The following is a 23634-nucleotide window of genomic DNA, read 5'->3' on the forward strand; positions in this document are numbered from 1 at the left end:
ATTTTTTTTTTCAACGTTTTTTATTTGTTTTTGGGACAGAGAGAGACAGAACATGAACGGGGGAGGGGCAGAGAGAGAGGGAGACACAGAATCCGAAACAGGCTCCAGGCTCCGAGCCATCAGCCCAGAGCCTGACGCGGGGCTCGAACTCACGGACCGCGAGATCGTGACCTGGCTGACGTGGGACGCTTAACCGACTGCGCCACCCAGGCGCCCCTAAACCACAATTTCTTTATCCATTCATCAGTTGATGGACATTTAGGCTCTTCCCACAATTTGGCTATTGTTGAGAGTGCTGCTATAAACATTGGGGTACAAGTGCCCCTATGCATCAGTACTGCTGTATCCCTTGGGTAAAGAATTGATGTCTTTTAATGTTGTCTTCCAATCCATGAACTTGGACTATCTCTCCATTTATTTATATCTTCTTTGATTTCTTTCATCAGTGGTTTGTAGTTTTCCAGTAGATCTAATACATATTATTTGATTTATACTTGGGTGTTTTTTTTGTTTTTTTTTTTTTTGGTGCTACTGTAAAAGTTTTTTTTTCAAATTTCAGATTCCAGTTATTACTGGTATATGAGAAAGCAGTTAACTTTTGTATGTTAACATTCTGTCTTACAACTTTGCTATACTTGCTTGTTAGTACCAGGAGATTTTTTTAATTGATTCTTTGGGATTTTTTTGTTTTTAACATAGAAAAAAATCATGTCCTCTCTGTGTGTGTGCGCGCACACACACACACACACACACACACAGTTTAATTGCTTTCTTCCCGTTCTGTATACCTTTTTTCATGTCGTATTAGCTAGGACTTCATTACAGTATTGAGTAGGAGTAGAGAGAGATATCCTTGCTGTGTTCCCAATCTTCGCATGAAAGCTTCTAAATTCTTACCATTAATTATGATTTTAGGTATAGTGGGAGGGGAGGTTGCAGATTTTTAAAAAAATGTTAAGAGTTTCCCTTTCTTTATTCAGGTTTGCTGAGAGTTTTTATGGTGAGTAGGTATTGGATCTTGTCAAATGTGTTTTCTGTGTCGATTCACATGATTTTTCTTATTTAGCTTACTGATGTGGTGAGTTACAGTAATCGATTGTTGAATCTTGAACCAGCCTTCCATATCTGGAATAAATTCCAGTTGGTCATGGTTTATAATTCTTTTCATATATTTTTGCATTCAATTTGCTAACATTTTATACAGGGCTTTTGCATGTGTGTTCATGAGAGCTACTGCTCTGTAGTTTTCCTTCCTAGTAATGTCTTTATCTGGGTTTGGTATTAGATTAATGCTGTCATAGAATGAGTTAAGAAGTGTTCCCTCGTATGTTTTCTTGAAGATTTTATTCTTGAAAATTGTTTTCATTTCTTCCTTAAATGTTTGAGTACCTATTTTCAGGGGTTTGTTTTGGGAGGGGGCTATATACCTAGGAGTAGAATTGTTGGGTCATATGGTAATTCTTTATTTACCTTTTTGAGAAACTCCAAAACTGTTTTTTTTGTTTTTGTTTTCACGGTGGCTTCACCATTTTACATTCCCATCAGCAATGTACAAGTGTACTGTTTCTCTGCATCCTTCCCAACAATTAAAAAAAATTTTTTGATAGCCAATCTGCTGGGTGCAAAGTGGTATCTCATTGTTTTGATTTGCATTGCCTTAATGACCAATGAAGTTGAATATCTTTTCATGTGCTTGTTGGCCATTTGTATATCTCCTTTGGAGAAATGCCTGTTTATGTCCTTTGCACATTTTTAATTGGGCTGACTTTTTGTTGTTGAGTTGTATGAGTTCATTATATACTTATAGTAAGCCCTTATCAGGTACAGGATTTGCAAATATTTTCTCTCATTTTATAAGTTTTTTTTTTTTTTTTTTTTACTTTCTTGATAATATCCTTTGATGCACAGTTGTTTTTAATTTTGATGAGGTTCAGTTTATGTATTTTTCTCTATTCATTCTTTTAGGACATTTCTAATTATCCATTGCCAAATCTGATACTTTCAAGAGTTTTAACATTTATAACCTATAGCTAAGTCTTTGATTTGTGTTATATGCTGGAGGTAGGAGTAATGCTTTCTTTTGAAAGAAATCATGTTTGCATGATACATCTCTGTATGCCTTTACCTTTACTCTTAGTCTTTATATTTAAGTGGGTTTTTGGTAGGCAACATACAGTTGAGTCTTCCTTTTTTTTTTTTTTTTTTAATATTTATTTATTTTAGAGAAAGAGAGTGTGAGAAGGGGAGAGGCAGGGAGAGAGGGAGATACATAATCCAAAGCAGGTTCCAGGCTCTGAGCTGTCAGTACAGAGCCTGATATGAGGCTTGAACTCAGGAACTGTGAGACCATGACCTGAGCCAAAGTCGGCTGCTTAACCAATTGAGCCACCCAGGTGCCCCAGTTGAGTCTTGCTTTTTATCTCTCCCCACCCCACCACCACATGCTGTCTTTTAGTTGGTTTATTTAGACCATTCACTTTTTTTTTTTTTTTTTAAGTGAAGCCCAGTGCAGGGCTTGAACTCACAACCCTGAGATCAAGACCTGAGCTGAGATAAAGAATCAGGTGTTTTTAACTGACTGAGCCACCTAGACCCTTGGTGCCCCTTGACCATTCACATTTAAAATGATGATTGATATAGCTGCATTAATGTCTACAGTGTTGTAACTGGTGTCTGTCATACTTCTTTGTTATTTTTTTTCCCATCTTAAAAAATTTTTTTTTGTCTTGTGTGATTTTAATTGAGGATTTTATATGATTCATTTTATCTCATATTTTTGCATATCAATTACAAATTTTTAAAAACATTTTAGTGGTTATCCCAGATTTGAAATATACATTTGTGATTAACTAGCTTAACTTTTTTTTTTTAATGTTTATTTATTTTTGAGAGAGAGACATACAGAGTGTGAACAGGGCACAGGCAGAGAGAGAGAGGGAAACACAGAATCTGAAGTAGGCTCCAGGCTCTGAGCTGTCAGCACAGAGCCTGATATGGGCCTCGAACTCACAAACTGTGAGATCATGACCTGAGCTGAAGTGGGATGCTTAACTCACTGAGCCACCTAGGCGCCCCAAACTAACTTAACTTCTAATAACATACTGTTTCATATGTAATGCAGGTAACTTTCTAACTGTATTCCCAGTTCCTCTCTCCTGTCCAATATGACATTGTTCTCACTCATTTCACTTATCCATATGCTATCTTCATCCAATACACATTTGCTATTATTGTTTTTAATTTTTAAATGTTTACTTATTTTTGACAGAGAAATAGAGCATGAGCAGAGGAGGGGCAGAGAGAGAGGGAGACACAGAATCTGAAGCAGGCTCCAGGCTCTGAGCTGTCAGCACAGAGCCTGATGTGGGGCCTGAACTCACAAACCGCAAGATCATGACCTGAGCTGGAGTCAGACACTTAACCAACTGAGCCACCCAGGCGCCCCCACATTTGCTATTATTGAACAGTTATCTTTTAAATCATTTAAGAATAAGAAAAGTAAAAATTTTGGCTTCACTTATTTTTTTCTCTGATACTCTTTATATAGATGCAAGTTTCTAACAATATAATTTTTATTCTCCCTGAGGAACTTTGTTTAAACATTTCTGGTAGGCCAGATCTGCTGTGATGAATTCCCTCAATTTTGTTTGAGAGTCTTTATTTCTCCTCTTTTGATAGATAATTTTGTTGGACATAGAATTCTAGGTTGGTGATTTTTTTCCCCAACACTTTAAATATGTCCACTGTTAGTGCTTGCATAGTTTCTAACAAGAAGTCATTTGTAGTTCATACCCTTGTTCCCCTGTAGGTAAAGTGCTTTTTTGCTCTATCTTCTTCCAAGATTTTCTCTTTGTTTTGGTGTCTACAGTTCGAATATGATATCACTAGTTGTCATTTTTTGGATTGTTATTCTACTTTTTGTTCCCTTTACTTCCTGGATCTTTGGTTTGGTGTCTGTCATTAATTTTGGAAAGTTCTCAATAATAATTATTTCCAGTATTTTTTCTGTTCGGTTTCCTCTTTTATCTCTTTCAGGTATTCCAGTTATGTGTATGTTAACATCTTTTGAAACCATCCCATAGTTCTTAGTCATTTTTTTTCTTTTTGTTTTCATCTTTTTTCTTTTTAAATTTCAATTTGGGAAGTTTCTATTCAGTGGCTCAAATTCATTGATTCATTCCTTGGCCATGTCCTGTCTACTGATAGACCTATCAAAGGTATTTTTCATTCTGTTGGAATATTATGTTTTATATTTCTAGCATTTCCTTTTGATTCTTAGTGTTTCCATTCCCTGTACTTGCTTACATTATTCATCTCTTCTTGGATAATGTCTACTTTTTTTTTTTTTTTTACAAGAGCCAAAACATGTCAATATTTTTTTATTTTTTTTTTTAATGTTTATTTATTTTTGAGACAGAGAGAGAGCATGAGCAGGGAAGGGGCAGAGAGAGAGGGAGACACAGAATGTGAAGTAGGCTCCAGGCTCTGAGCTGTCAGCACAGAGCCCAATGCGGGGCTCGAACTCAGGAACTGTGAGATCATGATCTGAGCCGAAGTCGGACGCTTAACCGAATGAGCCACCCAGGCGCCCCAACAAACATGTCGATCTTTATGTCATATCTAGTCCTGGTTCTGATTCTTGCTTGATCTCTTCAGACTGCTTTTTCTTGCCGTTTAGAATGCCTTGTAATTTTATGTTGAAAACTGGACATGATACATGAGGTATTAAGAACTAGGCTGAATTGGTCTTCAGTATGAGGTTTTATGTTAATTAGGCTAGGAGTTTGGCTTTGTTAATATTTTTCTGGAGCTATAGGTGCCATAGGCTTAAAGTTATTCTAGTGTGCCTGTTTTTATCTCCTTGTTATTTTGGACATCCAAAAAAACTCCTCCTTAGATACATAGGTAAAACTTACCTTGCATCTCTTTTAGCTCTAGTTCTACTGGAGCCCTATTGGTGTGATGGTAAAATGTGGGGGACTGGAGCATTCTATAATCTTATTAAGTGTTTTTGTGGCCTGTGTCCCTGGACTATGACATTTGCAAGTATTTCTTAATTTTTTGCCCACTTCTGGTGACAGAAGATTTTAAAAAGATCAGTCTGGTACATGCCCTTTCCCAAAGTGGAACAAGGCTCTAGGAAGGTTTATTTTATCGAAGAATAGGCCTTTGTTATGGAAGACAGTCTGTGCATATTTCAGAGTGGTTACTTTCCTCCTTCCTCTGTCAGAAACACAAGGGGGGGATCTTTCTTGCCTTTTCAAAATGAAAGGCTTCTGGAGGTAAAACCCATGCAATAGTGGTGTCCCCTAGGAGTTTCATTCTCATGATACTTTATACCCATCCTGCAGCAACTAGTCAAAATTACCATTTAAATGTTCCTTCCAGTGTTCCAGGTAAGCATGTCTCAGCTGTGATTTTCTGTATTCACCTTTCTTTTTCCACATTTGCCCTGTAGTTTGGTTAATAGTTTGCCCTGTAAATTTTTTTTCTTCTCTTTTCTTTTCTTTTCTTTAATTTTCTTTTCTTTTCACTTTTTTTTTTTTTTTTTTTGTTATAGGACAAGATGACTTCTGAGCTCTTTATATATTCAGTCAGAGCTGAATCTGAAATTTTTCTCCACTTTTAAGTGCTACTTTTCGCTCATAGAATTTGGGATTGAGATAATTTTTTCATTCAGCATTTTAAAGATGCTCCATTGTCTTCTGATTTGCATAGTTTCTTTTGAGAAGTCTGATGTAATTGTTATTTTTGGTCCTTTGTGATTATGATTAATGTGTATTTTTTCTCCATAGCTGGTTTTAAGATATTTATCTCTGATTTTCAGCATTTTAAATATAATGTGTTTAAGGGCACCTGGGTGGCTCAGTTGGTCACGTGTCCAGCTTCGGCTCAGGTCATGATCCCGTGGTTCATGGGTTTGAGCCCTGCGTCAGGCTCTGTGCTGACAGCTCAGAGCCTGGAGCCTGCTTCGAATTCTGTGTCTCCCCCTTCCCTCTCCCTCTCCCCTGCTCATGCTCTGTCTCTCTCTATCTCTCAAGAATAAATAAACAAAAAAAAATTTAAATATAATGTGTTTAGGTGTGCGGTGTAGTGTTACATTCTGTTATTTTGTTTGTTTTTGGTGTCTCCATAGCTTTGGGTTCTCTAAGCTTCTTAGATCTGTGGTTTGATACTTTTCATTCTTTTTGGAAAAATTTCAGCCATTCTGTCCTTAAATACTTTGTTTTCCTTCTCACTTCCTGCTGGAATACCAATTATACATCTGTTAGACCATTTGTTATGTCTCGTAGTTCCTGAATACTTTTGTCTTATTTTATTCTGTTTTTTAGTTTGGGTAACTTTTATTGACTTTAGGTTTGTTGATTCTTTCCTCGGCTGTGTTTGATGAGCCAGTGAAGACATTCTTTGTATATGTTTCAACATTTTTCTACCATATTTAATTGAGACTGAAAGTGGATGTGAGCGCCCATTGTGCCTGTGGTTCCTGAGGTTCTGTGCTCTCCACTAACCCATTCTGGGACTTCATCAATTTATTAAAAACTTTAACCAGGTTTTCCTTAATTGCTCGTAAAGTACCTGCCATCCCATGCTGTGTTGCAGCTAGTTTAGTGTTCAGTGCTGCCTCTCTTCTTGGAAGTGAGTTTGTTTATATTTCATATTACTTTGTTACCTTGTAACCTATTTTTTGGCAAGTTCAGGAAAAGTTATTTTGTAGTTCATCCAGCTTTGTCTTACTGTCTTATTGAGAGTCTTCCCAGCTTTCAGTATCTCAGCAGAGATGGAAGTCTCAAATTCTTTTTGGAAAGTGCCCCCATTAAATTAGACCCATTTCTTAAGTGCCTTTGTGTACATTTTTTTCAACCAGTGTATATTATATCCTTCTCTATTTTGCATCCATTTGCACATTTTTCTTTTGTGGTATTGTTTTCCTGTTACTACCCTAAATATGCTATATATTGGTCCTTACAGTGGAATGTATGACTTATGATATTGAAGCCTTTTTGAGAGATGAATATGTATTTTTGCTGTTAAAAAACTTGTGACTTTAATTTACTCTGGTTTGGAAATAAGTATAGGTAATTCATTAGTTACTATTTTTCCTGTAATGAAGACAGATTGACTTTAGTTTTCAGTAATCATTTGCCATGCATTTTTCATTTACTTTAGAAGATGCTGATTAAATGTCAGTTATGAAACTGAAACAAAATCTGGGTTTTTGTAACTATTTTTAAGTTTTGGGTGATTGTATAACAGAGAAGGGAGTGTGGCATCTAAAACAATTAAAAAGGGGTGCCGACTGGCTCAGTCAAAGGAGCATGAGACTCTTGATCTTGGGGTTGTAAGTTTGAGTCCCACGTTGGGTGTAGAGATTACTTAAAAATAAAATCTTTTGGGGCGCCTGGGTGGCGCAGTCGGTTAAGCGTCCGACTTCAGCCAGGTCACGATCTTGCGGTCCGTGAGTTCGAGCCCCGCGTCAGGCTCTGGGCTGATGGCTCGGAGTCTGGAGCCTGTTTCCGATTCTGTGTCTCCCTCTCTCTCTGCCCCTCCCCCGTTCATGCTCTGTCTCTCTCTGTCCCAAAAATAAATAAAAAACGTTGAAAAAAAAAATTAAAAAAAAAAAATTAAATCTTTAAAAAAATAAAATAAAACAATTAAAAAAATACTCAATAAGTGTTCCTAATATTGTGAGATAGAATTTAAAAGTATTTCTGGGGTGCCTGTGTGGCTCAGTTACTTGAGCATCCAACTCTAGATTTCAGGTCATGATCCCAGGGTTGTGGGATTAGAGCCCTGTGTTGGGCTCTGCACTGAGTGTGGAGCCTGCTTAAAGACTCTCTCTCTCTCCCTCTGTCTCCCTCCCCTACTTGTGTGCTCTGTCTCTAAAATTAAAAAATAAAAAGGATTTAAAAATACTTCTTCCAAAGATGATTCGAAGCACTTATAAACTGGGTTTTTAAAAAAATTCATAAAATAGTCTTACATTTTAAAATTTTAATTGAAATAAAGTTGACATAGAATATTAAATTAATTTCAGGTATACAACATAAAGATTCAGTGATCATATACATTATGAATATCCATGATAAATGTATTACAGTATTATTGACTAAATTGTCTATGTCAAACTTTTCATCTCCATGATTTATTTTATAACCAGAAGTACATACCTCTTAATCCCCTTCACCTAATTTGCCCATCCTTCTTCCATTCCTCTCCTGTTTGGCAGCCACCAGTACTCTATGAATCTGTTTCTGTCTTTGTTTGTTTCATTTTTTAGATTCTGCATAGAAATGAAATCTTGTGGTGTTTGCTTTTCTTTGGCTTATTTTATTTAGCAGAATACTCTCTAGGTCCATCCATGTGGCCACAAATGGCAAGATTTCATTCCTCTTTACAGCTGAGTAACATTCCATTTGTGTATATGTGCCCCACCTTTACCCATTTATCTATAGATAGACACTTAGGTTGCTTCCATGTTTTCACTGTTGTAAAGAGAGCTGCAATAAACATGGGGTGTATATATCTTTCTGAATTAGGGTTTTTGTTTTCTTTGTGTAAATATCCAGAAGTAGAATTACTGGAGCGTATGGTAGCTTAATTTTTAATTTTTTGAGGAACCTCCATACTGTTTTCCCTAGGGGTTGCACCAATTTACATTCCCACCAGAATGCATGAGGACTTCCTTTTCTCCACATCCTCACCAACACTTATTTCTTGTCTTTTTGATGTTAGCCAGTCTGACTAGTGTGAGGTGATAGCTTACTGTGGTTTTTGGTTTGCATTTCCCTAATGATTAGTCATGTTGAGCATCTTTTCATGTGTCTGTTGGCTGTCTGTGTATCTTCTTTGGAAGATATTTAGGTCATCTGCCCATCTGTTAATCAGATTGATTTTCTGGTGTTGAGTTATGGGAGTTCCTTATATATTTTGAACACTAACCCCTTATTGGATATATCTTTTGCAAATATTTTCTCCCTCTGTTTGTTGCCTTTCTGTCTTATTGATGGTTTCCTTCATCATGCAAAAGCTTTTTAGTTCCATATAGTCCTAATTGTTTATTTTTGCTTCTGTTTCACTTGCCTGAGAAAAACATTGTGATATTTGATGTTCAACAGATTACTGCCTAAAATTTTCTTTTAGGAGTTTTATGGCTTTAGGTCTCACATTTAGGTCTTGAATCCATTTTGGGTTTATTTTTGTGTAAGGTGTAAAAAAGTGGTCTGGCTTCATTCTTTGGCGTGTGTAGCTGTCTGTTTTCCCCAACACCATTTATTGAAGAAACTGTCTTTTCTCCATTGTCTATTCTTGTCTCCTTTGTCATAGATTAACTGATGATACATGTATGGATTTGTTTTTGGTCTCTCACTTTTGTTCTACTGATCTCTGTGTCTGTTTTTCTACCAGTTCCCATACTGTTTTGTTACTATAGCTTTGTGGTATGTCTTGAAATCTGGGATCATGATACCTCCAGCTTTCTTCTTTCTCAAGTTTGCTTTGGCTATTCAGGGTCTTTTGTGGTTGCATACAAATTTTAGTATTAGTTCTAGTTCTGTGAAAAATGCTGTTGGTATTTCTATAAGGATTGTACTGAATGTGCAGATTGCTTTGGGTAGTATGGACATTTTAACAGTATTCTTCCCATTCAGAACTTGATGTTTTTCACAATTCTTTTTTTTATCTTTTGTTTTTTGTGTTTTTTTTTAATGTTTATTAATTTTTGAGACAGAGAGAGACAGAGCATGAGCAGGGGAGGGGCAGAGAGAGAGGGAGACACAGAATCTGAAACAGGCTCCAGGCTCTGAGCTGTCAGCACAGAGCCCCACGCGGGGCTTGAACTCACGAACTGTGAGATCATGACCTGAGCCGAAGTCGGACACTTAACCGACTGAGCCACCCAGGCGCCCCCTCCCCCTCTTTTTTTTTTTTTTAATGTTTATTTATTTTTGAGACAGAGAGAGACAGAGCATGAGCAGGGGAGGGGCAGAGAGAGAGGGTTATCTTTTGTTTTTAAAAAATATTTCTTGAAATAGGTTATATTTGTACATAATAAAAAATTCAAAAGGCAGCAAATTGTTCGGTTTCCATCTTTGAAACAGCAGTCTAATTTCTTATGGATTCTCCCATTGCTATTCTGTAATGTATGGACATATAAATATTTCTATCCTCTCCTTTCCTCTCTCTCTTTTCTTCCCCTTCTCTGTTCCTCCTCTCCCTCTCTTTACCCTTATTTCTCTAACGTATATAATGTCATACTATAAATGTCCTTTACTTTTCTGTTTTCATTTATATTTTGAGAATTAATTGCATGGGTAGTCCTCATTGCATTGCCTTTTTCTGTTTAGTTAGGACATAATGTCCATTCATGGAAATTCTTTAATAGAACTAACTAGTGTTCTTTTGATATACATTTAGATATTTCTAGTCTTTTGCTACTATAAACAATGTAACAATGGATTTTTACAAAAGATATTTCACCATTGCCATGTATTGTATTAGATTTGAGTACTCACCCCTTAAGGAATATGAGCAGTTAAACATTTATATAATGAGAAACTTTGAAACAACCAGTTTTTAATGACTTTTATTTTAAGCTTCTGGATTTATTTAAGCAATGGATAAGCTTCAGTTGAAAGATAAACTGTAAATAGCTGTAGTAATAAGTTGATAGCTTCTTATCTTTTTGAATTAGAATTTTCTCTGGGACACCTCGGTGGCTCAGTGGTTTAAGTGTCCAAGTTTGGCTCAGGTCATGATCTCATGGTTCGTGGGTTCAACCCCCATGTTGGGCTCTGTGCTGACAGCTCAAAGCCTGGAAGCCTGTGTCGGATTCTGTCTCCCTCTCTCTCTGCCCCTCCTCCGCTCACACTGTGTGTGTGTGTGTGTGTGTGTGTGTGTGTGTCTCAAAAATAAGTAAACATTAAAAAAAAATTTTCCTTGATACTGGACATGTAAGCAAAATCTGGAAATAAATTGGATGCTAAGGTTGTTATAACACTGTAACAACTAATTTAAAGTTTTGTCTTTCATCAATACAGATAGGCTGTTCTCATTTACTTACTTCATAGTAGTACAAATTTTGAATGTGATCCTATATGATAAGTGTGTGTTGGCATAATACTTCTTGTATTTGTGAAGTTATATGTTTATTTATTTGAAAGATTTATTTGAAAGATTTTTCTCTAAAAACAAGTTTAAAAATCACTGCACTGGTTCAGTCTGCCTCATTTTAAGGCTTAAATTTGAATTGTGAAACTTATCCTAGGTGTGGTTCCTGGAATTTTAGTAACTGCTACAAGTTGGTACTCTTCATGGGTGCATTGCTTCCACTTGGTTGGCTATCTTCAGGGATTAGCAGTTGAAAGCAGAAATAATAGGAACTAATCAATATTTTGACCCATGAAAATAAAAATCTAAAATTTATGTTTAGCTTTATAATAAACCAGATTAGGAATAACTTGCTGCCTTACAAAACTCATTGCTATAATATAATAGATGTAAATGTTTTTTTTCTCGCAATTTGAATCAAATAGCTTTACCCATCAATGTTGCCAGTTCAGACAAACATTATTTAACCACATTTATTTTTGTACTCCATCCCCTTAGTCTATAGAAAAGGACACTGTTTTGCCTAGGTCCTTTAGTGGTTTTGTTTTTGTTGAGTAAAATGTTACAGCCCCTTTCTCCTCCCCTCCTCCCCAGTCCACCATAGTGGATAGTCACATGGTTCCCTTACAAACTTTTTGAGGTCTCTGCTCAAAAGTCACCTTAGTAGTTGAGCTCTCTTCCATCACCCTATAAAAAATAGCAAACCTCCTCCGCCACTGCTCTCATCCTATTTTCCTTGCTTCATTTTCTCCGTAGCACTTGTTTTGTGACAGTATTGTTTATTTGCTTACTGTCTTTTTCCTTATTAGAATATAAGTTCATAAGGTGGAGTCCTTGTCTCCTGCTATATCGCTAGCACATTGAGCAGGTACTCAGTAAACGTTTGAATGAATGTACGAGTCTTGGGTTTCCATTCCTGCTGGTTCTGAAGTTCTGGTTAGATTATAAGAGTGTCTTCAAATTTCTTCCTATATCTCTTAAAATAATTTTGACAACTTGTGTACCCTTTTGGACAGTTATAAAGCAATATTTAATATTTGTTACAATTTTAAGTAAAGTTGCACAGGATGTAATTTTTGGCATATTGAAATACCGTAAAATTGTTACATCACTCTTTTAAAAGCATCACGGTTGGGGCGCCTGGGTGGCGCAGTCGGTTAAGCGTCCGACTTCAGCCAGGTCACGATCTCGCGGTCCGTGAGTTCGAGCCCCGCGTCAGGCTCTGGGCTGATGGCTCGGAGCCTGGAGCCTGTTTCCGATTCTGTGTGTCCCTCTCTCTCTGCCCCTCCCCCATTCATGCTCTGTCTCTCTCTGTACCAAAAAAAATAAATAAAAAAAAAAAAAAAAAAAAAAAAAAAAAAAAAAAAAAAAAAAAAATAAAAGCATCACGGCAATTTGATCCCCAAGAGTATTCATTTGAAACATACATGCGCACATTCTTATTTATAGTCAGGCATTTTTTCATTATTCTCTTTCTTCTTCAAAAGAGAATTGCCATTTGTTTCCATTCTACTTTCACCACATGAATTTCTCCTAATGTGATACTTCTATGCTTGAAATAATTTAACAGTCATCCTATTATACTTGTAACAAAATACATACATACCTCTTATGAGAAAAATGCTCAGCAAACTAGGAATAGAAGAGAGCTTTCTTAACATGATAAATAAAGGGCATTTATGGAAAACTACAGCTAACTATGTAGTAAATTGTGAAAGACTGAAAGCTTTTTTTCTAAAATTAGGAGCAAGACAAAGATACCTGCTTTTGCCACTACTGTTCAATATTGTACTAGAAATTTTAGCTAGAGTACTTAGGCAAGAAAAATAAATAAAAGATATCCACATTGAAAAGGAAGAAGTAAAACTATATTTGCAGATGGCATGGTTCCATACATAGAAAACTCCCAAAGAATCCTCATGTACAAGATACTTATTAAGTGAATTCAGCAAATTTTCAGGTTTCAAGACAATTATAAAATAATTAGTTGTAGTTTTTACACCTGCAATGAAAACTCTTAAAAGGAAATACAGAAAAACATTTGTTTACAAAGGTATCTAAAAGAACAAAATATTGAGGAATAAGTTTAGCCAACGAAGCAAAATATTTATACACTGAAAACTACAAAATATTGCTGGAAGAAATTTCAGAATCATGGATTGCAAGACTTAATGCTGTTAAGATGGCGGGACTACCCAAAGCAATCTGCAGATTCAATACAATACCTATCAAAATTTCAAAAGGAAAAGTTGATTCTCAAATTTCATATGTAATACAACAGGCCCTGAATAGCCAAAACAATACTGAAAAAGAAAAACAAATTTGGAGAATTCAGTTTCTGATTTCAGAAGTTACTATGAAGCTATAGTAATGTAAACAGGGTGGTATTGGTATAAGGATAGACACATAGGCCCATACATGTACGGCCAGTTGATTTTCTGCAAGGGTGCTAAGACCATTTAATAGTGGGTAGTCTTTTCAACAAACGGTGCTGGGACAAATGGATATTCACAAGTAGAGAAATGAAGCTGGACTCATACATCATTCCATATATAGAAATTAAGTTAAAGCTCTTAGAAAACCATAAAATTCTTAGATAAAAACATAGGGATAAATCTTCATGACCTTATATCTGGCAATGGATTTTCAGCTATGACACCAGAAGCACAAGCACCAAAAGCAAAAATAGACAAATTGAAATTCATCAAAATTAAAAGCTTTCATGCATCAAAGGACATTATCAAGAAAGTGAAAAGGTAAGCTATAGGATGGGAGAATATATTTGTAAATGACATATCTGATAAGGTTCTACTGTCAGAATGTAAAAGAACTCATACAACCAGCAACAACAAGACAGCAAAACTTAAAAAAATGGAAAGAAGACATGAATAGGTGTTTCTCCAAAGAAGATACCAAAATGGCCAACAAGCACATGAAAAGATATTTAACTTCACTGGTCATTAAAGAAATGCAAATCAAAACCACAATGAGATACTGTTTCCGCAGGTCCAACAGATTGGCGGTAATAAAAAAAAAATGGAGGGTAACAAGTGTTGGTAAGGACGTGGAGAAATAACCCTTGAACATTGCTGGAGTGAATGTAAAATGGTGAAGCTTCTTTCTAAAATAGTTGGGGAGTTTCTAAAAAAGATAAACATAGAATCAACATATGATGCAGCAATTCTACTCCTAGATCTATATTCCAAAGAACTGAAAATAGGAATTCTCATAAATACTTGTATATGAATGTTCATGGCAGCATAGTAACTAAGAGACAGAAACAACCCAGATATCCATCAAAGGATGTATGAGTGAACAAGTTGTGGTGTATACATACGATGAATATTACTCAGCCATGAAAAGTACTGAAGTATTGATACTTCAAACCCCCAAACACTGTACTAAATGAAAGAAGCCAGACACAAAGGACTACATATTGTGTGATCCCTTTTATATGAAATAGTAAAAATAAGCAGATCAAAAGAGAGCAAATTAGTGGTTGCCAGGGAATGGGGAAGGAGGACATAGGGAGAGATCATTTAAAGGGTATGGTGTATTCTTCTGACATGTTAAAGAAGTTTTGAAACTGGAGAGAGTTGATTGCAAAAACACTGTGAAGGCACTAAGTGTCACTGAATTGTGTATTTTGAAATGACTAATTGTAATGTGAATTTTACCTAAAAAATGCCTATAAACCTGTTAAAATTTAAAAAAGTTTATATCCATATGGTTTTAAGTCCTTTACTGTTTACTTTCTTCTTCTTGGTTGGAGTTATTATAGTTGTTGCAAAATAAATTTTGTACAGATTTTGTTAAATAATGATTTTAATGAAATCATTAAAAAGTGAAATTTATTGGAACTACATCTTCTTTTAATTGTATAGATTTTTTTTAATGCCATTTAGTTCATGTGCCCGTGGATGAATACTGCAAGGTTCAGCATCATTTCTATTCCCATTTTATTTATTATTTTTAATTTAAAATTCCACAGCCATTGTTTATTATAAAGGTGAAACCTGATGCTTATCATGGGCTTATTGGTTGGATTTCTGGTAGTGATCACAGGCAAACTTTTTGGATTGGCAGAGATGGAGGTCAGCTACCAGTAGGGGCCAGTCACACCAGATGAGGATGTCTTTCCTTGGAAGCCTAATCACCTATTTTTAGTACTAGGCCACCATGGCTTGGAGGTGGACCGAATGTGTGAATCTGTGCCATGTGACCACCACCCTCTGTACAGACACAGAGGTGCATGCCAGCGAGTCGCTCCTTGCCCAGAAGCAGGGCAGGTTTCAGTAGCTTGTATTGCAGCATGCCTAGTTGGACCATCTCCAGGGATCGCCCATTCACCTAATGAGGCTGGTGCCCCAATTGCAGTGTGCCACACCTGTGACCATCCTCCTGCCTCCAAAGACCTGTGCCAACTGCAGAGAGCCTGTGGACGGCACTGGCTACGGGTATGGACAAGAGAGCCTCATCACAAGGTGCCACAACCGGAAGAAAGCCCTATTTTATGTTTCATTAGACTCTAATGTTGAGAAACATTGTTAATATAAATAGATGGTAATGGAAGTTTTATTATTTCATTGTTCCCGAGTTCTTTGAAATTATTGTATGCCAAAGAGCGTAAAGTGATGTAATGTAAATTTAGTTTTAATGGTTCATCAGCTGACAACTCAGATTTTCCTTCGTATTTTTTTTGTAACTGAAGAATTAGAAAACACTTCAGTTGCTTAAGAATTTGATAGTCATTAGAGTAGTTTAGTGTTTCCTCAATACCTACACTAGTATTTCCAGCTGGCCCTATGTTTAGTGCTTTAGAGGTTTTGCCTCTGAGGGAAATATATCATGGTAATAAGAGACATAGGTCAGAGGAATTTCTGTTGTTTGTAAAATGAAAAAAAAAACATTGTTAGAAAGGGGAAGGAAAAGGTGACACAGGCAGAGCAAGTTTTGAAATAGTTACGTTTAGATGTTGAAAATCTTCTGATGCCCTTAAAACCTATCTATTTATGCCTGTGCACCTTTTAAAAAATGTTGATGTACCTGCAGGGTGTTGAACTCTCTCTGAGGTCTTCTGTAAAGTGCTTCTTACTGCCTGCATTCAGATAAGAATCTTTAAATACCTTGGGACTTCTATGTACTGTGAATAAAAACATGGAAGAAAAATAGAATTTGGCCCTAAAGCTTTTGTTTGAAAACGGATTTACTGATTTTGTGTCTGGATTGTGTCTGGAATAAATGTAGAGTTAACACAAAATTCTTTAAAATTTGGTGAATTAGGAGTTTTGGCTTTTGTTTTAATTCCTTTTCTAAAATTTTTCCCAGGTCAATGAATGGTCATTGAAGATAAGAAAGGAAATGAGAGTTGTTGACAGGCAAATACGAGGTAAATTATAATTTTATGTCTCCTATTCCTTACCCTTTTGGTGTATTTTGTATTAGTTCATAAAAATAAACTGCATCTACCTATTGTAAGACATAGTTTATTCTTATATGAATTGTTTATAGCTGTCCTAATCATTTTGCTTTCTAATCATTGTAAGAAAAGCATATACGTTTTATAAGAGCTAAGTCTTTCCTCTGGCCTTCAATTCAGCTATTCAAGGGGCTATGTTCATTATCTCTGACTTCCTAGAGATTAGGTTAGTGTTGGAAATAAAGCTGGTGCTCACATACTGTGATGGATAGAATAATGACCTTCCAAAGATGTCTACTTTCGAATCTCAAGAATCTGTAAATATGTCACTTATGTGACAAAAGGGACTTTGCAGATGTGATCAAATTAGGGATCATCAGTTGGAGAGATTATCCTGGGTGTCTGGGTGGGTCCAGTGTAATCACAAGGAGCCTTACAAGAAGGAAATAAGATGTTGAGAAAAAGTGAGAAAAAAGGAGATGTGGCCATGGAACCAGATGTTAAGGTAATGTCCTTTGAAGATGGAGAAGGAGGTCATGAGCCGTGCAGTTGTCCTCTAGAAGCTAGAGAAGGCAAGGAAATTGATTATTCCTTGAAGCTTCCAGAAGAACACAGTCCTTCCAACACTTTAATTTTAGAATTTTGGCCACTAGAATTGTAAAAGAAACAGTTGTGTTTTAAGCCATTGCAAAAAGGAAGTAAAGAAACCTCGTCTTACCTATGAAGAAATGATCTTATGAAATTCATGTTAAATTGTGGGTAAGGAATGCAGTGCAATTCCATTTTCATCACTCTTTTGTTTATCTTAGCATAGCTATAAATTGAGGAAAATACATTAAAAAAAGTTTTTTAATGTTTGTTTATTTTTGAGGGGGCGGGGTGGGAGTGGAGGGGCAGAGAGAGCAGGAGACAGTATCTGAAGCAGGCTCTGTGCTGACAACAGAGAGCCAGATGTGGGGCTCGAACTCGCAAACTGAGTTTGACCTGAGCTAAAATCAAGAGTCGGATGCTCAACTGACTGAACAACCCAGGCTTGGGCACCCCGAGGAAAATATATTTCTTTCTTTTTTTAAATATATTTTTAAAGTGTACTTATTTATTTTGAAAGAGAGAGAGAACCAGTAGGGGAGAGTTAGAGAGAGGGGGACAGAGGATCTGAAGCAGGCTCTGTGCTGACAGTAGAGAGCCTGATGTGGGGCTTGAACTCCTGAACCACGAGATCGTGACCTGAGCCCAAGTTAGACACCTAACCTACTAAGCCACAAGCTACTTGCCCCGCAAGGAAAATTTCTAATTTCTAAATGTTGTTGTAAAGTACAACTTAAAATTAAAGTGACTTGCAAAGAGATAGTAATATTTAAAACTTTTATGATTTTTAACACTTTCATAATTAGAGAAAATACCAGCAGGGTATTCCAGTATATCACTTCCTCAAGAAAGGAATTGGAACAGGAAATTCTATTCCCAGCCATGATGGAGTAATGATTTTAGATTTGCACTTCCATCATAAATAAAGAAAAAAACTGGACAAATTCTGTGAAACTTCGGTTTTCAAACCTTGGACAACTGACAGCAAAGGATTTTTTTTCCCCCCCAGGAAGAGGGAAACAAAGAGAGTCTTTTTTTTTTTTTTAAGTTTATTTATTTTGAGAGAGAGTTGGGTCAGGGGGGAGAGGCAGAGGGAGAGAGAAAATCCTAAGTAGGGTCCATGCTGTCAACATAGAGTCCAACATGGGGCTCAATTGCACGAACCATGAGATCATAACTTGAGTTGAAATCAAGAGTCAGATGCTCAACCGACTGAGCCACCCAGGTGCCCCACAAAGAGAGTCTTAATATGGTCCTAATTTTCAGCCTGGAGAAACTTTCTGATCGTAGCATATGGGAGGAAATTCTAAGCAGAGCATGGTGGTCTTGGGGTTGAGGAGGCAGAGGTCAGGGTTCAGGGAGGCTGTAGTGACTGGAATTTGTGGGGCAAAATATCAGAGAGAGGGGCAGTACCCAGAGAAAGCTCTAAATGCCTACACAGTGTACCATTGAGTCTTTGGCTGAATTCTAAGCTCTGCATACTTAGAATGAGATTTCAAGAGGCTAGGCAAAGAACAATTACTGGGGACAAAACAAATACACTATAAGCTAAACAATTCTTAGAACTAACAAAATTGAGAGATGGTAGAGTTCTGATAAGACACAGGAAAGAGACTTTGTTGAACATTCAGTACATTCAGTTGAACATCTTGGACATTCAGTAGAGAACTCAGAAAGATCACGTCTTAATATTAAGGCTAAGGCAGGCCTAGATTAAAGGCAACCATAAGCCCTCACCAGCAAAGCTTAAAAACAGTTCTTAGGGCCTAAACCTGAGTGGCTCCATTGGTTGAGCATCCGACTTTGGCTCAGGGCATGATCTCATGAACTCTTGGTTCATGGGTTCATGCCCTATGTCAGGTTTTGCGCTGATGGCACGGTGCCTGCTTTGGATTCTCTGTCTCCCTCTCTCTGGGGCCCTCCCCCGCTCATGTGTGCGCTTGCTCTCTCTCTCGCTCTCTCTTTCTCTCAAAAGTAAACCAGAAAAAAAGTTCTTGAAAGCTGATCTGCAAACAGCTTAAATGCCAATAAAGGTGAATGCTCTTTAAAGAAAGACCAAAAAATTCAGACACTTAAAATGAAACATTTAGAGTGCCCAACATCCCATGAAAAATGACTAGAAAGAAGCAGTAAAGTGTGACCCAGAATCAGGAAAAAAAATCAGGTGATACAAATAGACCCAGAAAAAAAGGGGTGATTGAAAAAGCAGACAAGCATTTAAACAGCTATTATAAATATGTTAAGGAATTTAAAGGAAAACATGGATATAATGGGATAAATAGAAGATACAGAAAAGAATAAAATGGAACTTCTAGGATTTAGAAATAAAATAAAATGAAAACTTCACTGCATGAGTTAAAGAAGCACATAAGACAGTATAAAAACTAAGACCAGTGAAAGTAAGTAGTACAAACTATCTAAACTATAATACAGAGGGAAAAAAAGTAAAGGAAAATATGTATGAACACAGCATCAGTGACCTGTGGAACAATATCAAGTGGTGTCATGTGTCAAGGATAATACAAACAAAAACATACCACAGCATGTCATATTCAAATTACTAAAAGTTAACAATGAAGAGAGAAGACAGTCCGAGAAAAAAAATCACATTAAAAAACAAAACGATAAGGATGATTAAAATTTTCTTTCAGAAGCAATGCAAACCAAAACATCTTTTTTTCCTGTTTCTTAAATTATTTTAATTATTTTTAGAGACAGAGAACGAGCAGGGGGGAGGGGCAGAGAGAGGGAGAGATTCTTAAGCAGGCCCCACACTGAGTTTGGAGCCCAACTCAGGGCTCTCCCAGGCTCTGGGGTCGTGACCTGAACTGAAATGAAATCAGTAGTCAGATGCTCAACCAACTGAGCTACCCAGGCACCCCAAACCAAAACATCTTTATTGTGCTGAAAGAAAGAAAAGAACTCAACATTATCCTAGAATTCTATATCCAGTTAAAATAGCATTCTGAAGTCGAGGTGAAACAAAGCCATTTTTATACAAAAGCCAAGAGAATTTGCTGCCAGGAAATCTACAGTACAAGCAATGTTAAAGGAAGTCGTGAGCTGAAGGAAAATATTATACAAGATACAAACTGGGATCTACCCAGAGGCATGAAGCATGCTGGAAATATTAAATATGTAAGTAAATATAAGTTTTTTCTTTTTAAAATTTCTTTTAAAAATTACTGAATTTTCGTGCCTGAGTGGCTCAGTCTGTTATGCTTAACTCTTGATTTTGGCTCAGGTCATGATCTCAGAGTTCATGGGATGGAGATCAAGCCCCAAGTCAGGCTCTGCACTGAGCCAGGAGCCTGCTTGGGATTCTCTCCACCCGCCCCCCTCAAAATAAACATTAATAAAATAAATGTTACTTGCTTATAAAAATTTATCATAGAAAGACTTGTCTTTCATTTGGTTTTATATTAGCAGTCAAGGTGAATAGATTTTGTAAAAAATACCAGTGCAAAACCTAGAATCTGCAAAATTAAGCTATGATCTTGAAGTCAGAGTACTGGTTACCCTTGGGGGCATGGTGCATTAAGGCAGACATAAAGAGACTTTTGTAATACTTTGTTTCTTGATATGGTGGTTACATAGGTGTGTTTAATTTGTGAAAATTTGTATATCTCTACAGTAATGTATGCTTTTCTGTGTGTATGATCTACTTGAAAAAAAAGTTTAAAGAGAAAAACAATAGTAACCTCAATAAAGCAAAGTATAAGTACAAGTAGTTCTCATCTTCTTATGGAGAACTCATGTAGTCCAGAGTTTTAGCTTTCAGTTAGATGTTTAATACACTTAGAGTACTCATCATAGACAATACTAGAATGAATTTAGACCATATACATTGCCCCCTTCTCAAATGAAAATAGTTTGGTTTCTATATCTCTCCCCATGAGTATAAAAGTAATAATATACATATCGATACAGAAAAGTATAAATAGGAAAAGTTAAAACCACCCTGAAATTCTACCACCCACACATAATACCACAAATATTTTGGTGATCATCCTTTCAGATATATCTGAAACTTATATCTGTACTTGTATTTGTACAAAAATATTTATGAATGGATCATACTTTTCCTGTTGATGTTGTATTGATTTATTTCTTATAAAGTCAAGTATACCTAATACAAAACTAGTTTTAAGTATACCGTTCAGTGACATTAAGTACTTTCACACTGCTGTGTAACCCTTTACCACTATCCATTTTCAAAACGTTTCCTTTTTCCCATACTGAAACTCTGTATACATTAAACAATAACTTTCTTTCCCCCCACAATGGATACCAAATTCCCTAGTAACCATTGTTCTACTTTCTGTTTCTATGTATAATTTGACTATTCTAGGTACCTCATATAAGTGGAATCAAACAATATCTGTCCCTTTGTGCCTGACTTATTTTACTTATCATAATAATGTTTTCAACATTCATCCATGTTATATAGCATGAATCAGAATTAACTTCCTTTTTTTTTTTTTCTTTTCCTAACCCTACTGATTTAACTTCCTTTTTAAGACTGAGTAGTACTTCATTATATTCATCTTGTGATAGACATTTGGGTTGTTTCCACCTTTGGGCTATTGTGAATCATGCTGTTATGAACATGAGTGTACAAATATCTCATCAAAGCCCTGATGTCATTTTTTTTTTTTTTTTTTTTTTTGGTATGTATATACCCTATAGTGGAATTGCTGGATCAAATGGTAATTCTATATTTAATTTTTGAGGAAACACCATAGTGCTTTCCAGAGCACTCCACTATTTTACATTCCTAATATCAACAGCTAAGACATCCAAAAACAACCGTATATATGAGGGAATATAAAAGGTCACCATGCACACTGAGGGGAAAATGCAGCTCTGAAAAGATCTGAGAAGACTTTAACTTTACAGTGCAGCAGGTTGGTGCCCAGCACAGAGGTACCCTACATCAATAAAAAACAGCAAACCCTGGGGAAGTGGGAGAGTCTGATTTCCAGAGTTATAAGATTCAAAGACTCATTTTCAACAATAACAAAAAAATCACAAGATGTACAAACAGGAAAATATGGTCCATCCAAAAGAAAATAAATGAACAAAAAATGTCCCTGAGAAAGACCAGATGACTGATTTACTCAACAAATATTTTCAAACAGTTGTTTTAAAGGTGTGCAGAGAGCTAAGGTAAGATGTGGACAAGGTCAAGAAAATGACAGAAACATGAACAAATGTTCATGAACAAAATGGAAACATCAGTAAAGAGAAAGCATGAAAAACAAGAAATTCTGCTGAAAAGTACAGTAACTGAAATGAAAAAATTGCCGGCGTTATTTGAAAGCAGATATGAGCAGGCAGAAGAATCAGTGAACTTGAAAATAGTATAGTTGGAATTATCAAGTCTGAGAAGAAGGGAAAAAAATTGAAGTAAACTGAGCCCAAGGGATCTGTAGGACACCATGAAGTAGGCCAGCATACACCCTGTGGGAGTCCCAGAAGCAAAGTAGAGAAAAGGGGCAGGGAGATGATTTAAAGAAATATTGACAAAAACTTCCCTAATTTTATGAAAGACATGAATATAATCCAATAAGTGCCACATACCCCAAATGATGTATATTCAAACAGACTCATGCCAAAGCACATTATAATCAAATTTTAGAAAGATAATGTTTAAAGTAGGGAGAAATGACTCACCATATAGAAGGGATCCTCAGTGAGATTTTCAGCAGATTTCTCACCAGAAGTGTTGAGGCCCAGAAGGCAGTGGGTCGATATATTCGAATGCTGAAAGAACTATCAGCCAAGAATCCTATGTCCAGCAGAATGAGGGAGAAATCAAGATATTCGTAGATAAACAAAAACTTAGGGAATTTGTTAACCACTACACCAACCTAGCAGTAAGTGCTATAGGGTGTCCTTTCGGTTGAAATTAAAATAGGACAGTAACTTAAAGCCATGTGAAAAAATAGATATTTCTGTTAAAGGTAAATACATGGACAATTATAAAAGCTAGCATTTTTGTAACTTTGTATATCTGTTTTTGTTTTCTACATGATTTAGGAGACTTGAGCATTAAAAAAAAATACGTGTTTGAACTCACAGTACAGAAAATGTACTTCAGTGACATCAGTAACTGAATGGGGGTAGGGACAGAGCTGTATACAAGTAATGTTTTTGTATACTATTGAAGTTAAGCTCATATGAATTCAAGTTAGTGTTATAACTTTAGGATATTAAGTGTAATATCCATGGTAATCACAAAGAAAATAGCTATACATTATACCAAAAAGCCAATGAAAAGGGATTTGAAAAGTTCCATTATGAAAAAAGAAATGAGTAAACACAAAAGAAGACATTAATGCAGGAAATTAAAGAAAAAGCTGTAAGGCCTACAGAAAAATACAACAAGTGGCAAAAGTAGGCCCCTTCATATCAGTAATTAAATGTAAATGGATTAAATCTTTAGTTGAAAGACAGAGCTTGGCAGAATGTATTTTTTTTAATGTTTATTTATTTTTATTTTTGAGAGAGAGAGC

General features: G+C 36.2%; 1 protein-coding gene across 2 annotated transcripts in view; it reads left to right on the forward strand.

The window, feature by feature from the left end:
• Window positions 1–23634, forward strand: part of LOC131484791 (E3 ubiquitin-protein ligase RNF103) — a 106574-nt gene that overhangs the window by 56901 nt on the left and 26039 nt on the right. For both annotated transcript variants that reach the window (XM_058683411.1, XM_058683409.1), the window contains one exon: window positions 16438–16498. In XM_058683411.1, the coding sequence (XP_058539394.1) occupies window positions 16438–16498 (61 nt within the window). The remainder of the gene's footprint in view (window positions 1–16437; window positions 16499–23634) is intronic.

This window comes from Neofelis nebulosa, chromosome 9 (genome assembly GCF_028018385.1).
Source record: "Neofelis nebulosa isolate mNeoNeb1 chromosome 9, mNeoNeb1.pri, whole genome shotgun sequence".
In the NCBI taxonomy this organism is placed as follows: domain Eukaryota; kingdom Metazoa; phylum Chordata; class Mammalia; order Carnivora; family Felidae; genus Neofelis; species Neofelis nebulosa.